Here is a 25,063-nt window from a genome sequence, read left to right on the forward strand (position 1 = left end):
GATCCTTCTGTGGTCACAGATGTCCACTGCTCTTGCCCGTCATCAAACAACACCATCTAGTCGGTCCAATAACCCGCGAGTCACTTGTTAATATCACTGACTCACACGAAAGAGCTGCCTGGGAGTTACGCTGGCGCCTCGTAAAGTCACCGGCAGTCGAACTCTCGCTGATCCTGGAGAAGGCTGAACTAACAGATTTAACGTTAGTCACAAAGCGTGCCGTTGACACCTTCAGAAATCATACACTTTTTGGTGTGTAATGTTTTTTTCATTTCATGCCAGAATACGCCTGTCTCAGTAAAAGAAAACGATAGGCTACCGTTAATTTGTTTTAAGACGACATTACAAATATATTGTGAAATGCAGGCTTATCACACTGACATCGAACGATGAATTTGGAAGTGCAGTGAGGTTGACTTAAAGCGTTATGGCAGGAGTTGACGTTTTGGCTATTCTTTTCACCACATCACACATGTTGACAGCGCATGAATGCGGTCCTGAGGGGATGTCGGCATGCTCCAGAGCGTCATACAGCCCTGTTCGCCTCCTCAAACCCAATGCAGTGATTCTTCGCTTCGATGAAGTGAAAGGGTTGTGCCAGAAAATTGTATCAACACGAATTTGATTAAGTTTAACACGTTGTAGATGTCCTGCCGAAAATAAAGTAGCACGGCAGTTTTTTCCTGAGTTTGAGCAATTTCATATCAGCATATTGACCATTCTGAACCATGCCACTCAAAAGAAATAAAATGTGTGCATACGATTACCTTTTTAAATATTCAACCTGTCTGTTCTCTCCTATATATTAGTACTTTACCTGCAAACATACTAACTTATGAAGACTGTGATGTCACTGAATGTGGTGTAACTGGGTTTTGCGTGTTTATTGGCGTTTTCAGTTTGAACACCTATAAGTAGGCCTATTTAGAATTTTTGGACTGATGACATATAATATAAACAGCACTTATATCTCTTAGAGGCTGGGGCCACTTCCTGCTTTGTGTGTTAACTCTGAGGGGGACAAACTGCATAACATTCATCATAACCTATAATTACATAAAAGGCAACTTGGCTCTGTCTACTCATTTTAAGACCTATTAAAGTATATCAGCTTCATTAATAGGCTCACGTGACGAGCCTTCACTTGTCACAACATATGTGAAAGACTCACAATACTTGTAATAAATAAGTGTAAGCATTCATTGGTTCAGGGGCCGTATTCACAAAGAATCTTAGGGCTAAAAGTAGCTCATAAGTGGCGAATTTAGGAGAAACTCCTAAAAATAATGGGCGTGTCAGTCTTAAATTTAGGACTCCTATTTTTTTTTACTAAGAGCAATTCACAAAATATTTTATCCCTAAAAGTAGCACCTAAGTCTAGGACAGCTTAAAACTCCTCGTGAGGACTCCTAAGTCACTAAGACCTATTCACAAAAAGTCTTAAAATGGCTGAAGCCAGACGTAAGGTGTTGGAGACAATGAACGACTCTGAATTGTTGAGAAGATATCGTTTAAACCGTGAAGGCATCAACATTTTACTAGAATTAGTGCGGGATGCAATCACGTCTCCAACTATCCGAAACAACCCAATCAGTCCGGAAATTAAATGTTTGATAACATTAAGATTTTTGGATTTTTCACAATCATGGATATTGTTGCGAAGTGGCCTGGATCTACTCACGATTCGCGCATTTTAATGGAGAGCGGTCTGCGCCTTTTTGAGCGGCACCATGTACCTGCTGAATGCCACTTGTTGGGTGACAGTGGTTATCCATGCAAGACATGGCTTTTGACACCCTTCCTCAATCCACAACCGGGAGCACAGTTGAACTACAACATGCAAGTATACGCATGAGGCCTATTTTGGTGACACAATACCTGTAGCCGCGACGGCTCTTTTAAAGTCCACTCCGCAATCTCCATCCTACATTGTGACTGAAGCGCATACCACCGCTTCTCGCAGTCATCGACAGAGCGACACACGGCAGGGAATGAAGCATTTATGTTAACACATATGTCCTCCCATGCCTCACGCATAGTTTGCAGGGTGCTTTAATTATTACTTCTTTGATTTCATGCAATTTCCGTGTTTTTTTCGGCAATTTCTCTTTCTCTTAACGTGCAAAGCGTCATTCTCGTTGGATGCACAAACTTGTCATCATGCGTGTGCATTCTGCTAAGTGCACTGTCCATAACTATTTAATATGACTTTATTTGAAGCCTAGGCTATTCTCTTATTTTCTGTTGATTTAGTGGGATCGTTAGGGGGATGTTAGGACTGAGTTTTGAATGAGAGCGCCTGTCAGCAACCAATCACCGTGCGCACCACTTCTAAACTCGTGCATGAGGATCGACGTCATCCATAGCAACGGAGTTTTTATCTTAAGCTTAGGAGTTGGTTTTATCCTTAGTATGAGTAGGTCTCAGAGCCGTTGTGAATCACTTTTAAGAAATTACTCCTACGTAAAAGGTTTTAGCGCGAGTTAGGAGCACTCCTAGTGGTAAGATAAAAGGCTTTGTGAATACGGCCCCAGGTGTATATCAAGAGATTTAACCAGGAGAGTTAACTTGCGCCAATAATTTCTCAGTGCAATGATGAAAAGGGAATTATACTCTTAACCCTATACACTTCTAGCATATCGACACAGTGGCTAAAGGTATTCCAAAAATGTTTAGCTTCTCAATAACTATTGAATTAAGTAGCCGGAGATTTCATTTTATTTCATTTCACTTATTAGAAAAGTTCATTCTCTGAATGAAAAGTCAAACAAAAGCACATAAAAAGGGGGGGGGGGGGGGGGTTGTGATATTTGTTTCTGTCCCGTGCAGCATGATCCACTGAGGTGATGAGATCAGGCACCATCCCCTTCCAGTCAGTGTTATCTCTCTAGGACCGGACTCTGACACATGGCGCTTTTACTCACACACTCTCTCAATCAAATTACAAGACCAATATAGGTTTAAACAAAAGCATTAGAAGAACAAAATTACTGGTAATTTGGGATACATTTTGAAGACCATAACAAGACTTTAACTCTGCTCTATACGACCTCATCAAAAAGCATCCTTTGATTTGGAGTGCCACAACGAACGCTGGACTGGAGACATAGAATATAAACAGCACTGAGATCCCTTAGAGGCTGGGGCCACTTCCTGATTTGGGTGTTAACTCTGAGGTGGACAAATGTTCTGGAAAAGTCTCTGAGGCAGTCGAGTATCCTCCACTGAAGGTGGCCTTGCCTCACATCCATCTAAGTGGGATAGAGCAGGGTGGATGTGAGGGGTTTCCCTCCCCCACCCAGCCCTACTGCCTCACTGCTCGTTCTGCTGGCCGTCTGTGACAGAAGACACGGCGCCCTGGCCTTTGTTGACGTCGCTGATGCAAGCCCATTGGCCGTCCAGAGATTCCTTCCACAATGTCACCTGCCAAACAGGAAGAAGCACCGTTAACATGACTCGTACTGAAAATGGTATCGGCGCTGATATGAGGTCCAATTACACATCCTGCATGAACAGATGTAAACCCACAGACACCAAACAAGAACAATCTATAAGACTCGTCTCAAAAAAACATGTATAGCACAGCATGAAAATACAAACCCAAATTCGTAGAAGAGGGAAATTCAACAAACTACGCCCTTGACATTTTGTTTTTCACAGATCAAAACAAAGTCCTTATCGTTATCATCATGAACTCCATCCATCACCTACTGTGCAAGTTCAGCCCTGAGTCAATTCTCACTGCTAGTGGCGCTGCAGGCATAAACAAAACAAAACAAAACAAACTGAAGAGAAACAACAAAGTCTGGCAACCCTGGTGTGAGTCCGACTATTGCTTCAGCAGATACGATCTGGTGGTAATAGCGCTCTCTATGAAGGACAACCTTAATGAAATGCTTGCTTTTAATCACGCCTCTCTGTGTCCACATGTGAGGGAAACCATTCAAGATAATTTATTAGATGGTTACCTCATGTCCGCTAGGTGTAATGTTATGAACTCTCCTCCTGCAGACACAAACTTCATTCTGCATTCATTCCCATCTGCCTTTCCTTGATGAATGGACTTAATACGAGCGCACTTGTCGCAGAAATCCATTTCTCTGGCCGCCACAGTGGCAGGCCTTCTTAAAAAATGGATTATTAGTTTGAGTTTCTCACTGGGTGAGCAATCCCTTCTTTCCCCGTCCCAGATTGAGTTATCCATCCTGGGCAAGGTTTCCCTGCCCGATGGCCTCCTGGTGCCCGGCGCAGTGCCAGGAGAAATAAGTGCCCTCATCAATCCAGAGAGCGCAGCGGAGCGAGCGGCCAGGCCAACACTGAGATCTTATTACTGACCAATCACTGGCACTCATACAGCTGAGCTCTATTCATCACACACAATACCTCAGGGGTGCATGCAGGCCCAATACTATAGTTAGCACATTAGCAAACAGGACTCAAATTAAAATAATTTACACATGGAGATTAAATCACCCAAGGCTGAATTATTATTGCTACCGGTCATATATGTATATAAATGTATATTACATTTCTAAACTTAGGTGCATGATGATCACATTCGAACAACAATATTTTGTTGGGACGATGAGTGAAAATGTCAGCCAGACGTTATGGTTTGGACACAGAATAATGACTTGCCCATATATAATAGACCAAGTCATCACAAGATTAACAGGGCAGTGTCTTCACCAATGCTGGGTCACGGTTACTGGATAACTGGAACGTCATCCCCTAAAGGCGCAAGTTTAAAGTCTTTGAGCCATCATCAATCCAGGTGCCAGACTCAGACTGATCACTGCCACTCACACACCTCTTCACTAGTGATCAAACACACTTCAGGTAGGTACACAGCCCCACAATGCACTGACTAGTCAAATGAGCCATTATGGCTCAAATTGAAGAAAAACAAATACAAAATGATGAGATTCCTATTTAGAGATTGATTAATAGGTGTGTGCAAAAAAAATCGATTCACATTCGTATCGCGATTCAAGTGCTTCCGATTCAAAATCGATTCATAGAATTCCAAAAATCGATTAATATAAGATTAACGTTCTTTTTGGCTTTGCAAACTGTGTAGTAGGCTAACGTTACGGTTTGAGTGATGGTGAGCGCGATACGGCGAAATGGTTGATAAAAAGCTTCTGAATAGAAAGTTTACCTTTAAAAGTTGTGTTGTGCAAAAGAAGCGAGCTTCACTGTTGTCTGAAAATGTCAACAGAAAGCTGGCTGAAAGCACAGAAGTAGTAGGCTTACCTTTTATTGGTAACCTAACTGTTATGGTTCATTGTTTTTTAAATAAGAGGCCTGACTTCTATGTTCACAGCAAAGTCTGAAATGTGCACTTCATAATTGTATTTTGTACCGCAATGTTGTTTTTCAATAAAATAAAACATTGCATAAAGCAAGCCAATCCACTTTTCCATGATAAAATTTGATTATTCGCGATTAAATATTTGAATCGTTTGACAGCACTACCATTGACATACTGTGAATCATTTTTTTTTAATCGAGAATCGTTTTTGAATCGAAAATCGTTTTTTGAATGGAAAACCGATTTTGAATCGAATCGTGAGCCTAAAAATCGGTATCGAATCGAATCGTGACATTTTCTGAATCGTGCACCCCTATTGAATAAGCCGAGTGAACACCTCGCAAAAAGAAACCATAATCATTATATTTAAACTACAAATTAAGCAGAATGATGATGAGGAAACCACTTATGACAGCATCCACTACTTGATAATGGTCTTCAGGATATTACTGCTGAGTTAGATTCTGATCTAAGGGAGACTGAGCAGATATTCTACCATTCTTGGTCTTCAGTGCAACGTTCAACATAACCTAAGGACATATTTCCCATGCATAATGTACTACAGTAGCTATGCAAATGTAAAAAAGAAAAGAAACTGAAATTTCTATAATTACACTTGAAATGGCAAGCCTAACGTCTCATCTAGAGCTAACAAGGTAACAGCCATGACTTGAGGATATGCAGGAAACCAAACCCTCAGACGAAGTAAAGAGATGTTCCCTGGCATGACCAGTACTGGGTCATGTTTACCAGCAAACTAGCATGTGCCAGCCAAAGGCTGACTGGACCCAGATTGGAACCCCTGCTTTGAGCCCTGACCTTGTTGTCGCCGCCAGACACAGCTAGGATGTTTCCGGTGATGGACCAGCTGACGTGCCACACCACATCGTTGAACTTGTGCAGCAATTTGGCCGTCCACGTGTTGCCCGAGGGGTCGTCACACGTCCAGATAAACACCCGACCGTCCTGTGGACAGAGTAGCAGCGCACCATCCGTCAGGCCAACGTGGATTAGATAAGAATTCTGTTATGTGCTGTTCTACTGACAAAGTCACAGAGGGTTGAAAAAGGAGAGCCAGTCTGAGGGGAGGAAAGATGGAGGAGAAGGATCGGGATGGGTGAGGAGAGGCAAGGTGTGGTGTGGTGTGGTGTGGAGAGGAAAAGAGCATACATGAGAGGTTTGGAGACTGCATTATATCTTATACCAACACCTCTTGTCCGGGGTGAGAATGTGTTTAAAAAGAGCAGGTGAGGAGACAAGGGTTGAAATGAGTCGAGGTGTAGCGAGGAGAAGAGAGAGTCGTAGAGAGATGTGGAGAGAAGAGAGAGGAGAAGAAAGGAGGTGAGGTCAGGAAAGTTCTGTGGCACTGACCTGCGAGCAGCTGGCGATGGTGCTGGTGGGTAGGCCTATGGATGGAGCCCAGCCAACATCTCTCACCCAATCACTGTGAGCCTCCAGCTTCTGGTCCTCCTTCCACTGGCCGTCCTCCTCTCTGCACACATGCACACACAGTGGAATAAGTCAACCATACCCAATTAAACCAGTCGGGAGCAGTTATATAATCCTACCTGATTCTGATTGCATTTTTATGGCAGTAACCCATCAGACTACTGGCCTGAGCTGTGAGCCCACTACAGCTCAATATGCTAACAGATTCAAACAGAAAAATTCAAAACTTAAGTTCAAGCTTCCAAGTGGTCCTATTATTACATGTCTTCACATAAAATTTACATTACGAATGAGAGGTTAATCACAGAGAAAGCAAATCAAACAGCAGCACTGAGAGTAGCTCACTTCCACAGCTTGACCAGGTTGTCGCAGCCTCCAGAAACAAATCTCTTGATGTAGTTGGGCTTCTGGCCGGTGGGCTGGTCTACAAGGCTGCCTGGCACTACTGCTGGGGCCCAGCTGACCGCATTACAGCCAATCTGAAGGGAGAGAATCGCAGAGGGTGAGTGAGAGGACAAACATCACTAGAGCAGTCAGGAGCAGCAAATGGCCTGGAAGGCCTGTGGCTGGCTCCATGCATCTATGCATCAATCAATCATTGCCTCTATGTGATTTAAATTACAGCTAAAACACATTTTTATATATTACTTTTTTTCAGTTAATCCTGAGGCATGCCTTGGCACTGCTGTAAAAATATCAAGCTTTAAAGTCACCATGAATAAATAAAAGAAAAAAAAAAACATTCAATATTTGAATAACTTTATCCAGTTATCATGATGCATGAAGTTTTAAAAGCTCACCGTGTGTGCGTTGCTGATCTTCTTAATGTCCCACTGTCCGTCTCCAGAGCAGGTAAGGATGGAGATGGCCCCATCAGAGCTCCCACAAGCAAGGATCAGCCCAAAGTCATACGGACCCCAGCACACAGAGTTTACTGCAGACACACACACACACGCAGACAGACAGACAGACAGACAGACAGACAGACAGACAGACACATACAGACACACACCAGGGTTTTAGGCTACAAAATAACCAAGTCACCATTGCAATATAATTACTTCCACAAGGTCAGAATCTTCCCAAAGACATACAGGCTGGCCCCAGCATACAGCGTTCACTACACAGCCTGGGTGCAGGTAGGGGCAACGACACGTCTTTTGAACTCTCCTTTACATGACTTAACCATCAAAATAAATTTGAAAATGTTACCCAATCTAGTAACCAATATCAATATACTACAAAAAGTGGCACATTCCCATATGCTACTGCTTTGAGGTGTCAAAAGCCAGTAACTTCATAGTTTGCCCGGCCTATAGGGTCTCACCTGAAGAGTCGTGGCCGGTGTACTCATACATTTTGTCCCAGCTGCCATTTTCTTCCTTCCAGATGATGACCTTCCTGTCGTAGGAGCAGGAAGCCAGGATGTTGCCGTACATGGGGTGGGCCCAGGCCACCTGCCACACAGGACCCTCATGGCTGCAAGGTGGAGGAAAACCCAGAATTACACTGATGATGTAATTCAAACATGGTGGAGTCTGAAGTGCTTTCATTGATTATAATGGGGGAGAAACACTGATGAAGCAGCCTGATGCTAAGCTGACTAGCATGATAAAAGAAAACGGTCTGTAAGTAAGCTTGCTATTTACTGAGGCTAAATAAGTCAGGTCGAACACCTGCATCTAAGAGACCTGATGAACATGTTTGTGTTTGTGTTTGTGTGTTTGTAAACCCACCCTCTCAAATCAGCCAGCAGGATTTGGCCTCCGTTCTTCACATCGAAGATTTTCACAGAGCGGTCAGAGGAGCAGGTGGCCAGGCGTGTCCCATAGTAGTCCATCTGAGCATCGTGCTGGAGGAGAGGAATCACATGTCAATCAAACAGCACAGGAGGGAAACTGACACATCTGATCATCTAAGTGACAGGCTGGTCAATAATCAGACAGTGTGCTTAGGTGTGCATTTAGAACTATAAGGCTTTGTGTTGTGCTTAGAGAGGTGAAATTAACTTGAATTACTTACGATCATGTCCTCATGAGACGTATCCACGGTATTAATGACTGACACCTACGAGAGAACACAATCAGGTCCATATTACTTACTAACCTAGACATTAGATATAATACCTAAAATATTCTATAGTATAAAATAAAATACACAAGTCACTAAGAACAACTACAACTGGTCTTAAGTCTATTTTACGTCAAAGGACGCCTTACAGTTATCATCAGCCTTAACCAAAACAGCACTGATATGCACTTCTTTACCAAAATGAGTGCGGCGAATGACACTAATAAATTAAATGACAGCCATGTCAAGTCGGCTATCAAGCAAGCTTGGTTAATCTTCCAAAGAACAGAGTATATTACCAATGAATATATAGTAACTGTTCATTTAGATTAGATAAGTAACGTTAATTCGCCTGGCAGTTAGCTACTAGCTAGCGTCTGAGGACACCTAACGTTAGCTAGTTAGTAATCAGAACCCTGATTGTCTCCTATTGAAAGGGAAAATCACGTCTTTACACTCCGATAGTGTTAAGTTATATGAGCAAATTCACTTCCTATATTAGCAGGCTAGTAATCCATTAAGTTGTGCATAGTTACTGCTAACTTAAGGGTTGATCACAATAGCTGGTCCTTGCTAGAGTGCTAGCTACCGTTAGGTGAGTACCAGTTCTCGTTAGACAACCATCCAACAAACCAGTTAACATACAATTAGATCATGGACTCTTACCATAGTTGAACGGGAGCTACAGTTGTTTATGTACTACGGTTATCACAATTCCTCAGGACAGAGAAGACAGCCGCAGCCGCCCAGAGTTGCTGTTGCAATGGACTATGATGTATATACCCGACGTGGCAACACGACCGCTCAAACGTGACGCAACTTCCTGGTACAGGTCGAATACATTCCGTTGAATCAAGGGCAGACATTTGGTTCCACACGGCACTAACTGTTTAACGCAAAAGTTCCACTAGGCGGCAGCAAACGTTCAAAAATAATTTATCCTCGCTATTTATATCACCTTGTGCAAGTGTCAAGTTTCCCTGTATGTTCTGGTCTGACAGCGTCATTCCAGCCACCTTCTCCCGTCATGTTCTACTGTTGTTCCTAATTTCCTAAAACTTTTCCATACAAAGATTATTCATACAAGTGTTTGTAAAACTTAAAACAGTCAAGATGTCGAGTGTCGCCTATTACATCTCCAATTTGCTAGAAAAAATGACATCCACTGACAAAGACTTTCGGTAAGACAGCAATCGGTTTCATGTTTGATCATGATTGCCGTGATTTCTGTATTTGTTTGCAGTGTTAGTAACTATTTTGTCTCTGTAATGGAATGTTATTGCGTAGTCGATGTTAAAATACCACTCTCCAAGAATTGACAATTTGTAACAAAGTTTCAGTGTTTATTATAATAACCTTGATCTTGGCTACATAGATCCTGCTGTCATTATAAATCCAGTCTTTGAACCTCTTTCCTCACCCACAAAGTAACACCAACCTCATATCAAACAAACCAGTTAAAGCCATGGTGTCTGAACATTTGAATTTAATATACAAATGGGATTTATAGGCCTAATAGAATAGAAATAGAATAGAAAAGGCTTTATTGTCATTGTATTTGCATACAACGAAATTTGGAGTGCTTCCCCTGTTGGTCTGACGAGGGACAACATATAACACAACAACAACATATAACACAACAATATTACAACTATCTTAAAACAGTAGGAATAGCTTTAAAATATATATACTCTATATACAGTATATTAAGAGTTCAACAAAGTGCGGTGGTATAGATTAAAGTAGGCTATATATATATACATCAACAGTACTTCCCTGGGTTGCTTTACAATAAATACAGAAACAGTTTTGTTTATGCACATGCGTAAGGTGACCAAGATGGTATGTGTGACTTGTAGTCAATAAAGTGATTAGTGTTTAGTGCATGCCTGTATTTAGTGTTCTGATGGCCGTCTGGAAAAAAAACAGTTTTTAAGACCCGTGGTCCTTGCTCTAAAGGATCTGTACCGTCTGCCTGAGGGCAGGAGAGCAAACAGGTGGTGGCCTGGGAGAGAGGAGTCTTTTAAGATGTGATTGGCCCTGCTAAGGTAGCGGGAGCGGGCAATGGATTCCAGGGAGGGCAGTGAGCAGCCAGTGATTATTTGTGCTGTATTGATGACCCTATTGAGCCTATTTTATTTGAAGACACACATCATCATAAAAACACTTTTAAATCTTCTGTGAGATTGCAAAAGCCCTCTTCAATGCAAATGCTCACATCCTTAACATTCTCACTCTTGTGCAGGAAACCCCTTGGTTGAGTGACGTATTGTTATTGTAGTCATCTATCAATAGGGTGAAGCACATCCAGGTAATATTAGTCCTTACCAGGAATGTACCAACGGTTTGGAAGGGTGGTGTTGAATGCCTCAGTAGAATGTGTAGCATGGAATATCTAATGTGCCCCTTCAGGTTCATGGCCACCAACGACCTGATGATGGAGCTGCAGAAGGACTCAATAAAACTAGACGAGGACAGTGAGAGGAAGGTGGTGGCTATGCTGCTCAAACTACTAGAGGACAAGAATGGAGAGGTCCAGAATTTGGCAGTCAAATGGTGAGAGGGCTCTCTATCTCCTGTATAACACTGTTAGCTATTCAATCTACTATTTTTAAGCTCCTCTACTAAACATGCTCTTACACATTTCACAAGTTTCATTCGTTTTCATACCTCAGATAGTTTTTGCCTTTAAAAGTGTCATTATTGGAAGGTTGCCCTGGTCTTGAAAATTCTTAAGTTCAAATACATTTTTTTCTCTCTTCCTGACATCCAACATGGGGTTCTGCAGTCTTGGTCCCCTCGTGAGCAAGGTGAAGGAGTACCAGGTGGAGACCATGGTGGACACTCTCTGCAGTAATATGGTGTCAGACAAAGAGCAGCTCAGAGACATCTCCAGCATGGGGCTGAAAACAGTCATTGCTGAACTCCCGCCAACAACCTCAGGTAAGATACTAATTTAAATCACATTCACATTTATCAGGCATTTATCAAAAGTAACTGATTGGACAGGAAAGAAACATGTTACATCTGTTTTTGAGCTTCTTGAGATTTGTGATTGCCATCTTACTCCAACAGTTAACCTACTGTACAAAGTAAGCCGTCATTGTCCTTTCTGTACTGTTACTATTATATTTTTATTTTGTCGTGTACTGGTGAAAATATGTATGTATTGATATGCGTATATATTTATGCCCAACTCCACAACTGTCTTTAGTCTCACAGAATTGTTATAGCCAAAAGTCAATAGTAAACGGCTATATGAGTTTCTCAGTCTTTGCAACAGGATGTTGGGGGGAGGGGGCACTTGGAACCACTACTCTAGTCTACAGAATTTTCAAAAGTAATCGCTTAGGGCAATCAAAAAGCATATTGAGTGATACAGTAATTTAAAAAGTAAGCAGTGGTATTATCATAGCAGTTACAATTCACCAATGTCTACAGACTCCTCTGTGATGCTCTCTGACCCTGTCTTTGTCCTACTGTCTCTGTGCTGTGATGTACTGTATGTCCACTCTCCCAGGCATGGCCTTGACCTGTAACGTGTGTAAGAAGATCACCTCTCAGCTGATCGGAGCTCTGGGGAAGCAGGAGGACGTGTCCATCCAGCTAGAGGCTCTGGACATCCTGTCAGACATGCTCAGCAGGTAGCCATGCTGCTTCGCCCCTTTAAAGAGCCATGGGTTTTAAATGCAAACTTCAAATATTTAACTCCTTTCACACTCTTTATGTGCCATTTATTCTGTAAAAGATGCTGAATGATATTCAGCATTAAAAAACATTTTGTGTGTACTTAAACTTAGACAAAACTTTATTTGTGTCTGCATATGTGTGTTTTTTAATGTGTGAGCATTTGTTTGTGGTTGTGTGTGTGTGTGTGTGTGTGTGTGTGTGTGTGTGTGTGTGTGTGTGTGTGTGTGTGTGTGTGTGTGTGTGTGTGTGTGTGTGTGTGTGTGTGTGTGTGTGTGTGCATGTGTGTGTGAAGGTTGAGTGGTGCCTTGTCCAGCTTCCACAGCTCCATCCTGACCAGCCTGCTGCCCCAGCTGACCAGCTCCCGTATGGCCGTGCGGAAGCGCACCATCATCGCCCTTGGCCACCTGGTGCCCAGCTGCAGCCCAGCCCTCTTCACACAGCTTGTGGAGCACCTGCTTACCGAGCTCACCCGCGGCACCCCCACCTCCAACACCCGTACCTACATCCAGTGCCTGGCCACCGTCAGTCACCATGGAGGACACAGAGTCGGTGAGAGCTGCCCAAGGGCCATATCTGCGCTGAAGTATTAGAATCCCGCCTAGCCGAGGGCTTAGACTCATCCTTTGAATACTGTATGTCTGTTATGCAGACTTTTATGCAAAGATTGTCTGACTGGACTTGGCTTGAGCTTAGCGTTTAGGTTATAGGCCTTGGTTTCTTTGATACTTTTAGACAATGTTCTATGTAAGTAGAGAAGTGTATGTGTAAATATAATATAAATGACAACATGCAGATGGAATGATATGATTAGGTTATTGTATAATTTGCTTAACAGAAAATTCTTACCACCAGAGATGGCATGAGAGAATGGTACACAGACATCTGGCTAGTCCACACAGGGTAATCCTTCCTGTCTTGTAGGGGAACACCTTGAGAAGATTGTGCCAATGGTGGTCAAGTTCTGCAATGTTGAAGATGATGAACTGAGGGAGTACTGCTTTCAGGCTTTTGAGGCCTTTGTCCGCAGGTAAGGCAGCACTATGTCTTGGCTATTTGAACACCTGTAGTGTTACAGTAGAATAATCCAACAAGCAGCAGTGGTGGTATGGATGGTAAACATAATTGGTAGCAGTACTGGGAATAATGAAGCTACATTACACACACACACACACACACACACACACACACACACACACACACACACACACACACACACACACACACGCACACACGCGCACACACACACGACTGGTTATACATTAGAATACCAAAAAAGTAATCATAGAAACACCAGTGGGAATACAGAAGCAACACAGGGGTGTAACGATTTAAAACAGAATAGCAATTAAGTACAGCTGGTAATTCATCATAGAAGACCTTTCAAAGTATTTAGCTGGGCTAATGCCACACAGCAGTCTAGGACATCAATCTTAAAAAAAAAAAAAAAACAATATCTGGACAGGTAATTCAGCTGTCTAGGCCATCAGAGAAAAAAACTGCTGCTGCAAGGACTCACTTCGATTTGAAACTCGAAAATCGGCGTTTAAGAATGCTGAATTAAAATGAAAGTGAATCGAGACCATGAGTTATAAAGACAGCAGAAATGTATCACCGGTTTAAAACAACAAATAATAGCTAAAAGAAGTAGACATACAATGTGTTTTTTGTTTCCTAAAGCATATAATCCATATTTTTCTTTTATTGAAGATGTCCCAAGGAAATGTCCCCTCACATTGCCACAGTGATTAAATTATGTCTGAAGTACATCACCTATGACCCCAATTATAACTATGATGGGGACGATGAAGACCAAGAGGATTCCATGGAAACTGAAGAGGATGAAGATGAGGGTACTGTTTAATAGTCATATTTTTTGCCCTGTGCTGCGGCTAGGTCCCCCCCCCCCCACACACACACACACACACACACACACATACACTCACACACACCAAACAAATTAAAAAAAAAATTGTAATACTGGTTTGAGAGGGAGTCTAAGGTGTGCCCCATAGATAATGTATTAACATCAATCTGGAATCTATCCCCAGAGGCAGACGATGAGTACAGTGACGATGACGACATGAGTTGGAAGGTTCGACGGTCCTCAGTGAAGTGCCTGGAGACAGTGATCAGCAGTCGCCGTGACCTTCTGGTGGACCTGTACGGTTCCGTCTGCCCCACCCTGGTGTCCTGCTTCAAGGAACGCGAGGAGAACGTGCGAACGGATATCTTCCTGGCCTTTGTGGCGCTTCTCAGGCAGACCCACCCAGTAGCGGGGGGACCAGTTGTCCTTGAGCCTGGGGCAAAAGAGGCGCCTGCGGTCACCCTGCTCAAGAAACAGGTATGGCGGAAAATTCTTTGACTCATTCAAATACCAATTAAAGTCACTCCCTCCCTTAGTGTAGTAAGACTGCACTTCAGTAAGTGACTGTGTGAGTAAAAATGGAGTAATGATTTGAACATCTTCATATGATGTAAAATAACAGCGGGCATAACATAGGCTATTATCATTGATAGCGACATGGTCAGCCCCACCTTCACCTTCACATCGAGTTTCTTCAGCAGTTTTCCTAAATATGTTTCATGCAGAAATTCTTCACTTATAGTGCAGATTCCTTCGGAATATAGCCTCTGATTTTCAAAATCAATAACGCAGTAGGATTGATAACTTTCACTGAATATCAGCATTTATTCAAGGATAGATTTGATTATTTATTTGATTAAGATCTTAGGCAGGAACCTCACTGTGATGACTAAAAGCCTTTAAATGTAATACTGAAATACATAACATGAATTGGAAAGTTTTTTTGTAGGTTCGCTAGGTAGCTTAAATCACATGTCAGTATCAAGGCCTGTGGGCCAAACACAGCCCTCTACAACTTTTATTCGGGCCCGCCAATAAATTCTGACATCAATTTGTGGCCTGTGTGTGTTTAGCATTATAGGCTCTATAAGTCAGCCATACAATTTGAGATACAACTTATTGTATTGACTATTTTAGCTTGAAACAGTTTTTCTGAAAACAACTACCTTATTTGTTGCTTTGTGTACGACAAACCCAAACATCCTTATCATTTTATACAAAACATTGTTCAGGACAAATACTAATACTATACGATGTTGGCTTCTAAGGTGCCCACAGTGGTGAAGGCCCTGCATAAGCAACTGAAGGAGAAGAGCATGAAGTCAAGACAGGGCTGCGTTAGTCTGCTCACAGAGCTGGCCAACGTGCTCCCCGGAGCCCTGGGAGAACACATACCTGCACTCATACCCGGTGATGTCACACTCCATTATACTAACATATATTGTCAGAAATAATTGTATTGTCCCCTGAGGTCTTGGTGGCTATCATAAGCATCTCAATCCTCTCAAAATAATGTTTTTGGTTCAATGAATCCTTACAAATTTCAAATGCATAAAGCCAACATTTATAAGGATTTGTAACGCTCATTAGGTCTTAAACTGTCTGTTCATTGCCGCTTACATTGCCCTCAGGTGTATGCTCATGGTCTGCCACATAGGCTTTGTAATCTTTCCAATCTCTCATCATATTAGTTAGAGTGTCATGACACATTATGGATATCATGCTGCTCATGTCTCCATGCAATTCATGAGTGCTTTTTGGTGCTTTCACAATGTTTTGAAGCAGGCAGGCTTATGTTCAGACATTTTGAGTGTACGTTTTTCTTACTCTTTGAAATCTCCCTCAACATGCAGGTATTGTGTATTCCCTCACTGATAAATCCACCTCGTCCAACATGAAGATTGACGCCCTTGCCTTCCTCCATGTTCTTCTGTCCAGCCATGCCCCTGAAGTCTTTCACCCCCACATCATCGTCATCTTACCGCCTGTTGTGCGTTGTGTGGACGACTCCTTCTACAAAATCATCTCTGAAGCCCTTTTAGTCACGCTTCAGGTGGTGAAGATCATTCGACCAGTGGACAAAACCTGCTCTTTTGACGGCAAACCCTATGTGAAAGACATCTTCTCTGCCACCGTAAAGAGGCTGAAGGCAGCAGACATAGACCAGGAAGTGAAGGAGAGGGCCATTTCCTGTATGGGCTACATCGTCAGCCATCTTGGAGACCAACTGGGTGGAGACCTGCAGCCCACCCTGCAGATCTTCCTCGAGAGATTGAAGAACGAGATCACCCGCCTCACGGCCGTGAAGACAATCACACTGGTTGCAGCGTCCCCGCTCAAGATCGACCTGCGTCCCATCCTCACAGAGGGCATCCCCATCCTGGCCTCCTTCCTGCGGAAAAAGCAACGAGCCCTCAAGCTGGGTACACTGACCGCTCTCAACATGATCGTAACTAACTACGGTGACAGCCTCAAGCCGCCCATGATCGACGCCGTGCTCGCAGAGCTGCCGGCGCTCATCCAGGAGAGTGACATGCACGTGTCTCAGGTGGCCATCACGCTTCTGGCCTGCATGGCTAAAGCCTGCCCTTCTTCTCTCTCCAAGATCAGTGGCACTATCCTACCTGAGGTGCTCCGTCTGGTCCACTCCCCGCTGCTCCAGGGAGGGGCTCTCAGATCCATCCTGGACTTCTTGCAGGCCCTGGTGCTGACAAAGTCTAGCAACATCAGCTACAATGATCTGCTGAAAGCTTTAACAGGACCCTTCTATGGAGCTAAAACATCAGATCTTCCCATGCATCGCCAGTCCTACTATTCTGTCGCCAAGTGTGTGGCTGCCCTGTCCTCGGCATGCACCAAAGAAGCTTCTGGAATGATCACCAACCTCATCCAGGAAGTGAAGAGCTCCAAGTCATCCGAGTCGGTGCGGATCCTGTCCTTCCTGTGCCTGGGTGAGGTGGGCCGTACCATGAACCTAAGCGGGCAGAAGGAGCTGAAGAACGTCATCCTGGAGGCATTCTCCTCCCCGAACGAGGAGATCAAATCAGCCGCCTCCTGCGCCCTGGGGAACATCTGCGTGGGCAACCTGGAGGAGTACCTGTCCTTCATGCTGACGGAGATTGGCAGCCAGCCCAAGAAGCAGTACCTGCTGCTGCACTCCCTGAAGGAGGTGATCAGCGCCTCCTCGGCCGAGCACCTTAAGCCCCATCTAGAGAATGTCTGGGCACTGCTCTTTAAGAACTGCGAGTGCCCTGAGGAGGGAACGCGGAACGTGGTGGCTGAGTGCTTGGGGAAGCTCACACTGTCCAACCCCTCTGAGCTGTTGCCTCGGCTTAAGAAGCAGCTGTCATCAGGTAACTACAGTCTGTGCGCTCCTCCTATAGGTGAAATAATGCAACTAACACCATGATCAGAGGTATAGGTCTTTTTGGAAGCAGTTCATCTGTACATCTATACAGTATTAATTACTTTCCTATTTCATAATAGTAATGGTTCATGTGTTGTTTTAAGGTGTAACATAAGGCAGTACATACATATGTTTATGATATTTATGATTTGTATTATATTTTATTATAACTCCAAAACACATCTTGACAATTGTATGCCCACGATTAGAAGCATGCATGCTCAGTATTGAAACATTGCAGTCAAAAACAAGAAGCGGAACTCTGTGTTGTAGGGTCCCCTCTCGCACGCAGTACCGTTGTTACAGCTGTGAAATTCACAATTGTTGATCAGCCAGTGCCCATTGACTCACTACTGAAAGACTGCATAGGTAAGCATTTTATTTGGATGAATGTATAAATAATATATATTGTGTCTTTTCTATTTTACCATCGCAAAGGTCTGTTTTATATGTAAAGAAACCTGACATCTCAATATGACCTGTCCTGTAAAACAGCACACAAATACATAAGTTTGCCTTTGTGATAAGGTGACTTCCTGAAGACCCTGCAGGACCCTGATCTGAATGTGAGGCGGGTTGCCTTGGTGATGCTCAACTCAGCAGCCCACAACAAGCCTGCACTGATTCGAGGCCTCCTAAGCAAAGTGCTCCCCCACCTCTACAACGAGACACAGATCAGAAAAGACCTCATACGAGAGGTACATACCTTCCAGATGCACACACTGTTATGATGTTCTGTTGCAGATTACTTCAGTTTTGGAGTTTGGAGTTTTGGGGAAGCGTTAACTCAGTTGAGTGTGATATTTTGTACAATGTATTTTATCATGAAAATCCTGATATATCAATCACGTCAGACCTCAATCACCTTTTTCAAGCAAGTGGAGAATCAATAGAAATCCCACCTTTTAAGAAATTAATGATGTACCTATAAGGTCCTCTTGGAATAAGAGTTTTGCTCCTGTGAAAGGCTTTTTGTACATGTAAACGGTCTGCTAAGTTACAAACCCTAAAGTACACACTAGAGGGAGTAATACTCTCCCACAGACACCACTTGTTTCAGTTGCCTAAAATAGCTTATCGGAATTCCAGCCCTTTTCCCTTGTTTGTCCATGGGCCCAAACCTGAAATTTAACATATTGGTACTATCTGGGTTGGCAAATTCTAGTTTTTGAATTGTTATACATCCCTAGATTATGTTTTGATGTGATAGCTCTTTCAGAGTGGCAGCTTATTAGTGGTTTTCACCTCTTGAACAGAGAGACCCCTACCAGGCAAATGCAGAAAGATGAATTCTCCAGTCATCATGTATAACTGCACCATCATAATATTATCTTGTTTTCTATTGAATTTAAACCACCAATACATTATTTTAATGGCCTCCTATGTTCTGGAACAGTTTACATTCTCAATTTTATAAGGATATAAAGCCTACTTTTGCGAAATTTGCAGTTTCAAATAATACTATTTAGTGGTTCTTTCTTCAAGTACAATAATAGGTTAAATTGAACTAAATAGTAGTCCCTCAGTTATTATATAATCACAATAATTATGATGAAACTACACATAATACAGGCAAACAACATTGTGGCATGTAAAACAAATATTCTTTATTTTTTGTATTATTACCAGTACTATAAAACACACATGTTAACATGTTCAACTGTTTAATTAGTGGTCTGAAAGTGTCTGGATGATGCTACACTTGTACACTATGCTGACGTAACATCAATTGGCATGTTCTATGCAACAATAATACTGATGGCTTGATTAGTAGTGCTATTTAACATTGTCTGTTGGAGAAATTAGAATTACAACTGTACATATCAGGAAATATTAGGCCCACACCCTCAACCTGGGACTCAGTCACTGTCACCATCATCTGAGTCCGTTAACTCGACAGTGGGTTCTTCCTCAATGGGTTGATTAGAACAGGTTTGTAGTTTGAACATATCTGCGCCCATTAGGCCCTCACCCTCAACCTGGGACTCACCACCGTCACCATCATCTGAGTCTGTTAACTCGACAGTGGGTTCTTCCTCAATGGGTGGATTAGAACAGGTTTGCAGTTTGAACATATCTGCGCCCTTCAGGCCATTGGTGAGACATGTGCACTATAGCAGTTTGCATGACCTTGTGCACTTGCAGGTGAGCAACTGCAGCACTGCTTCGGGTGCCCCGGAGCCACTCATCCACTTAATCGCCAGCTTCCGATCATCGTCTTTGGTCCACTCATCCTTGGGATCCGGCACGGAGGGTTGGGTCCTCAGAGACCGCCTCAATATTGCAGCCTGATAATTGGCACACATGGCATGCATGAAGAGGCAATCCTCACACGGTGGGAGTTGACTGGACTCTGCTTTGCCACGTCTAGCACAGAAGAGTTGGTGACAAAGGGTGTTCACATCTGTTGTGCGGGTAGAATGCACATACATATGGCATGTGATCTATTGCAGCTTCTCAAAAAGCTCATCAGACACATCCCAAGAATGTCTAAGCTCACTGAAAGCCTCTTGGTAGGCCTTGTCAGACTTGTCAGTAGCTTCAAGGCACCTATCTTCCCACGGCCTGCAAAGGCACTGACGGTGTCACAACCAATGAAGGCATGCATGCCAAGCAGGGCATCAGAGAAACCACTTCCAGCTTTCATGGCCCTGGCATGTTGCAGCTCCATTTTCAAGGAGTATGTGGCTTTGGCAAGCTCACTCATAGTTAGGCAGTACAGATGTAACCTTCCCTTCTAGTCAGATAAGATGTGGATGGACCCTGCCAGATCAGTCTCCAACTTGCGACGAAGATGTTTCTTGGTCGAGTTTTTGACCTGGCTGAATCCAAGATAGTCCATTGATAACACTTGTCTTGACGTCAGATCTGTCATCGGTATCATCTCTGGATTGGAAAAAAAGATAATTCCTGATACGCAAGCAGTTCCTCATGGGCATGTTTATTTGCTGCCTCATACTGTGTTTCTGCATTTTTTCCTTGTTCCATTCCATCAGAACTCTCTACGCGTGTATCCACAGGAGCACCTATTGTAACGCCCCTCAACAGCAACAAGTTCTCTACTCGTGATAGCAAGTATCCTATCCTTCGGTCAGCCACTTCCCCAACAAAGGAGGGATGCTGGAGTAAAGACATTGCAGTACCATGGAAAAGGTCCCTAGCTGTGGTCAAACTCGGAATATGGTATATTTGACGATGCTTGCAGATGTTGTTCCCCATCTGAGTTGAAAGTAGAAGTCAGTTCCTTTTTGTGTGTGTGGGCATGCAGCATCAGCTCTATACATATAAAGGAACTGGTATATCCTGTGTAGTACTGTGCCTGACAAATCCTGTGCCTGGTCCCCGTCTGTGCTTGACACTGTTGAATTTAATAATCTGAGCAATTGCCAGTGCTGTGGGTGATGTCATCTCTGCTTTTTTATGCTAGGTCCCTCTAACAGCATATGCACGAGGGTCAGTAATAGCTGTGGAACAGAGTTCTTCTGGCATCTTTTAGGGAATCAATTTAAACATTTGCCCTCACCAAATGTGTGATGACGTACATCAGGCATCAGGTGTGATAATTTAGCTTCGAGTTTCCTTAGAAGTTCATAAGTATGTATAAACTTCCAAAAACTATGTATGATGACTAAATGTAACTAACAAGATCCTCAACATCATATTATATGTAATAGAAATAAGATAATTGATCTGAAAATTCTTGCACTGGTGGTCATCTTGAAAAATGGCTGCTATGGCCGCCATGTTGAAAATTCATGATGCCCCGATATCTATTTTTTTTCAGACTGTGGCTATTATATGTGGCATATTATGTGTACCAAATGACAGCTTTTATCACAAAATGCACAATTGATGTGCGATTTGGGGACATTTTGCTAAAGTGCTGTGAACGGTAATTAAGCCCAAAAATATGGAAAGCTGCTATTGTGCAAGGGTTATCATATATTAATAGACTTATATCAGTCCTACAAACAACTAAGTATAGGTAAAGTTTTGCCCACCCAGATGGTACCAATATGTGGTCTGGCCCATGGACTATATTACAAAATGATGCAATCTTGTAATACAATCCTTATTGCCCATCTAGCTGAGCAATCAGAGCCCAATAGGCTCATCAGAAGGGGAGGGAGGTGGCTGAAAGACACAGGATCTCTAACAGAGCGTTTCATTTAGAGGGTGAAAAGAGATGTACAGTATGAGAAAAAATATATACGCTTTTGAAACATCGAAGCATGTAAACCAATTATAGTAGAGCCCAAAAATTGAATTATGAACATTGAAAATCAGCATAATGGGTCCTCTTTTATTTGTGCTCTACATTTCCACAGGTAGAGATGGGACCATTTAAGCACACAGTTGATGACGGTCTGGATGTGCGCAAAGCTGCGTTTGAGTGCATGTACACGCTGCTGGACAGCTGTCTCGACTGCCTGGATATCTTAGAATTCCTCAACCACGTGGAGGAAGGGCTCAAGGACCACTATGATATCAGGGTGAGCCACAAGTTGTACTGTATTTTGTTTAAGTCTGTAGTGAACCTCAAGATTAAAGTGTATGCAACTTCATGATTATAAAACTGATTAGAGTTCACCGTCTATCATGGTCTAACTGTTAAAGAGTTGGGACACCTCCTTAGTGATAAGCCTCTGGAAGGTTAATTTGAACCACTGCAGATATTAGGACAAATCCTACTCTGATTTGGCATGGAGCCTCATGTGTCACACTAGTGCACTTCAGTGTCAACTGCAATGTGGGCCTCGTGTTCCCCTGGATGATAATGTTAATACATTTCTGTCTGTCTCAGGAGGATGCTACCTCTAGTACACTTGTGACATTGCTGTACTAGAGACAAAATGACTGTTAGTGATCTACAAAATCTATTGTATGTAATCTGAACATGACACTTGTTTTCTCCAGATGCTGACGTTCATCATGCTGGCCAGGCTGTCATCTCTGTGCCCCAGTGCAGTAGTGCAGAGGCTGGATCGACTGGTGGAGCCACTGAGGGCCACTTGCACTACAAAGGTACCATCCCTAGTCATTATGAGACTGTATTTACTCAGCAGAGGCCCTACGGTTTTTCCAAGCTGTTTTTGCCATATAGCCAAATTGAATGATGTGCATGTTTCTGAAGTGACACAATTGAACACCTTAAAGATACCCGCTGTTATTAATCCCGGACCTTCACACGTTTATTTTTTTCCTCTAGCCCCATATTCAACTGGCAGAACAAAAGGACAATTCCTCGACTTATACTTAGATCTGCAATGCCAACTAGTAAAACAAGTTATTTAGAAGGCGTTTTTGACGTAGCCAATGATTTAGAATAGCACCGAGTGGTCCTCCTACTGTGTTTCCGACATGCGACAACTCCTCCCTTGATACTTCATATTTTCATGCTTTTTTCTCAAATTCCATGAAGAAAAATTGTTTACATTGGCATATTTGCAATATAATGCAGAGCTGATTTGACAGCAATATTGTTCAAGTAGGTCAGGGCTTAAGTTTGCAATATTACCGTTTCTAGAGGTATTGTTGTTACATTGTTAATATGACTTTATTTTGAAACCACTCAGGGAGTTTGAAATGTATTAACCACTCATCCTCCCCTAATGTTTCCAGGTGAAGGCGGGATCAGTGAAGCAGGAGTTTGAGAAGCAGGAGGAGCTTAGGCGGTCTGCCATGCGTGCTGTGGCTGCCCTCCTCTCCATCAGTGAGGTTGAGAAGAGTCCCGCCATGGCAGACTTTGCCAACCAGATTCGCTCCAATGCAGAGATGGCCACCATCTTTGAGAGTGTGCAAGGAGACGTCATGTCAGGCGGTGTGGAAGCCATGGATACCAGTTAAAGGCCTCAACAAGTCGAATGGGTTGATCACTTCTAGTCTCAAAAGGTTCAGCAATATATATGAAGCAATAGCGAGGTGCCAAGACCTAAGCCAGGGTAGTAGCCAACCATAGATACTACACACACACACACAGTAGATCAAAGTAGGAATGACTACTTTTTACAGCACTTACTGAAATGAATTTTTATAACTTCCTGCACAAGATTCAAACAATTTGATTTTCACCACTCAAAACAGAAAGCACTCGCGTGAGGATTTCAGGCGTGGGTTACACTGAAAGGGCTTAACCCTCCTGTTAAATTGAAAATTACTTTTATCCTTGTGGTCAATTTGACCCCAGCAATTTAAGAACATTATAATTAAAATGTGTACCAAAGTCTATGTGTCAGGTACTTTATGTTTGTTGACTACCTAAAAAGCCCTTTCAATAAAATAAAAAAATAAATAAAAAACTTAAATTTCCAGAATACCTACGTGAATATGGAGAAACATGCAGATGATCATAAAATCTCACTGATTGACCTAAAATTGATATCTTTTTAGTTTTTTCATGGCTTTTATATTATTTCTAAGTACATATTGTTATCTATAATATTTGGAATAAAACAAATTGTTCTGTTAACAAGAATAGCAAAAATGCAAAAAAACTAAAACAGCCTGGGTTCAAATTGACCTTGATGAAAACCAATGCGTACAGCTGGTGTACGGGGCATTGAAAACATATCATGTTAATTTAATGTTTACCCAGTTGTCTCGATTAAATAAGGAAAAATAATTAAATATGTAGCAAAAAAAAAAATTGTCAATCATTTTTTTTAGACGCTTAACATTGAATGTGGTCAAATTGACCCCAAAGATAAAAGGACGGTTAAGGGACTTCATGAAAATGGCAGTTCTAACTGTAGTTTGACAAAAACAGATGTCCTGAGCTTGTCTGACTCCTGAAAAGTTAAGCTTTTCTACAATTCCACGATGGCATGTTTTTGTTGTAGCATATCTACATAATGTCAAGTTTTTAAAGCCACATTACACTGCAACAATGACACTTAATTAGACATGGCATACGGTCCTGTTAAGAACAGATAAGCAGTTAAGGACAGATAAACACCTGTGCCTTTCCCACCACCTTAGCCAGGACATGCCCTAAGTAGTTGTCTTCCCGGCTGGAACGCCCTATAAAAATGGGAGAAAAGCTTTCACAGCATGAAATTGCTAGCTATACTGCCAAAAAACACCAGTTAGAGTGTTGGAAAGCTTCCATCAGTATCAACTGAGCCGTTTGGTTGGTTTCAAGGTTTATACATACTTTTTAGGTAGTTAGCTTGCTAGTTTTAGAGCAGAACCTAATTCCTGCTTTAAATGTTAATTTGATGGGTGGGGGTGTGACCTTAGAATAAAGATGCTACACACAACTTATTTAGAT

At 42.6% G+C, this 25,063-nt stretch overlaps 2 protein-coding genes across 2 annotated transcripts; one reads left to right on the top strand and one right to left on the bottom strand.

Annotated features, from left to right (window-relative positions):
- Nucleotides 1-2,710: 2,710 nt before the first annotated feature.
- sec13 (SEC13 homolog, nuclear pore and COPII coat complex component) lies at nucleotides 2,711-9,637 on the bottom strand. Its single transcript, XM_080845852.1, has 9 exons — nucleotides 9,500-9,637; nucleotides 8,786-8,830; nucleotides 8,500-8,615; nucleotides 8,091-8,242; nucleotides 7,564-7,697; nucleotides 7,109-7,242; nucleotides 6,686-6,806; nucleotides 6,134-6,280; nucleotides 2,711-3,423 (listed from the first exon to the last, which is right to left on the bottom strand). The coding sequence occupies exons 1-9, from the start codon at nucleotides 9,500-9,502 to the stop codon at nucleotides 3,313-3,315; spliced, it is 963 nt and encodes a 320-aa protein (XP_080701978.1). The 5' UTR covers nucleotides 9,503-9,637; the 3' UTR covers nucleotides 2,711-3,312.
- A 202-nt stretch (nucleotides 9,638-9,839) lies between these two features.
- On the top strand, nucleotides 9,840-24,016 carry cand2 (cullin-associated and neddylation-dissociated 2 (putative)). Its single transcript, XM_080846169.1, has 15 exons — nucleotides 9,840-10,014; nucleotides 11,246-11,389; nucleotides 11,622-11,776; nucleotides 12,354-12,477; nucleotides 12,816-13,072; nucleotides 13,445-13,550; nucleotides 14,231-14,373; nucleotides 14,572-14,864; nucleotides 15,656-15,797; nucleotides 16,241-17,740; nucleotides 18,067-18,162; nucleotides 18,322-18,491; nucleotides 22,122-22,286; nucleotides 22,711-22,818; nucleotides 23,416-24,016. The coding sequence occupies exons 1-15, from the start codon at nucleotides 9,947-9,949 to the stop codon at nucleotides 23,638-23,640; spliced, it is 3,696 nt and encodes a 1,231-aa protein (XP_080702295.1). The 5' UTR covers nucleotides 9,840-9,946; the 3' UTR covers nucleotides 23,641-24,016.
- Nucleotides 24,017-25,063: the final 1,047 nt, after the last annotated feature.

The sequence above is a fragment of the Sprattus sprattus genome, assembly GCF_963457725.1.
Source record: "Sprattus sprattus genome assembly, chromosome: 10".
Taxonomy (NCBI): Eukaryota; Metazoa; Chordata; class Actinopteri; order Clupeiformes; family Clupeidae; genus Sprattus; species Sprattus sprattus.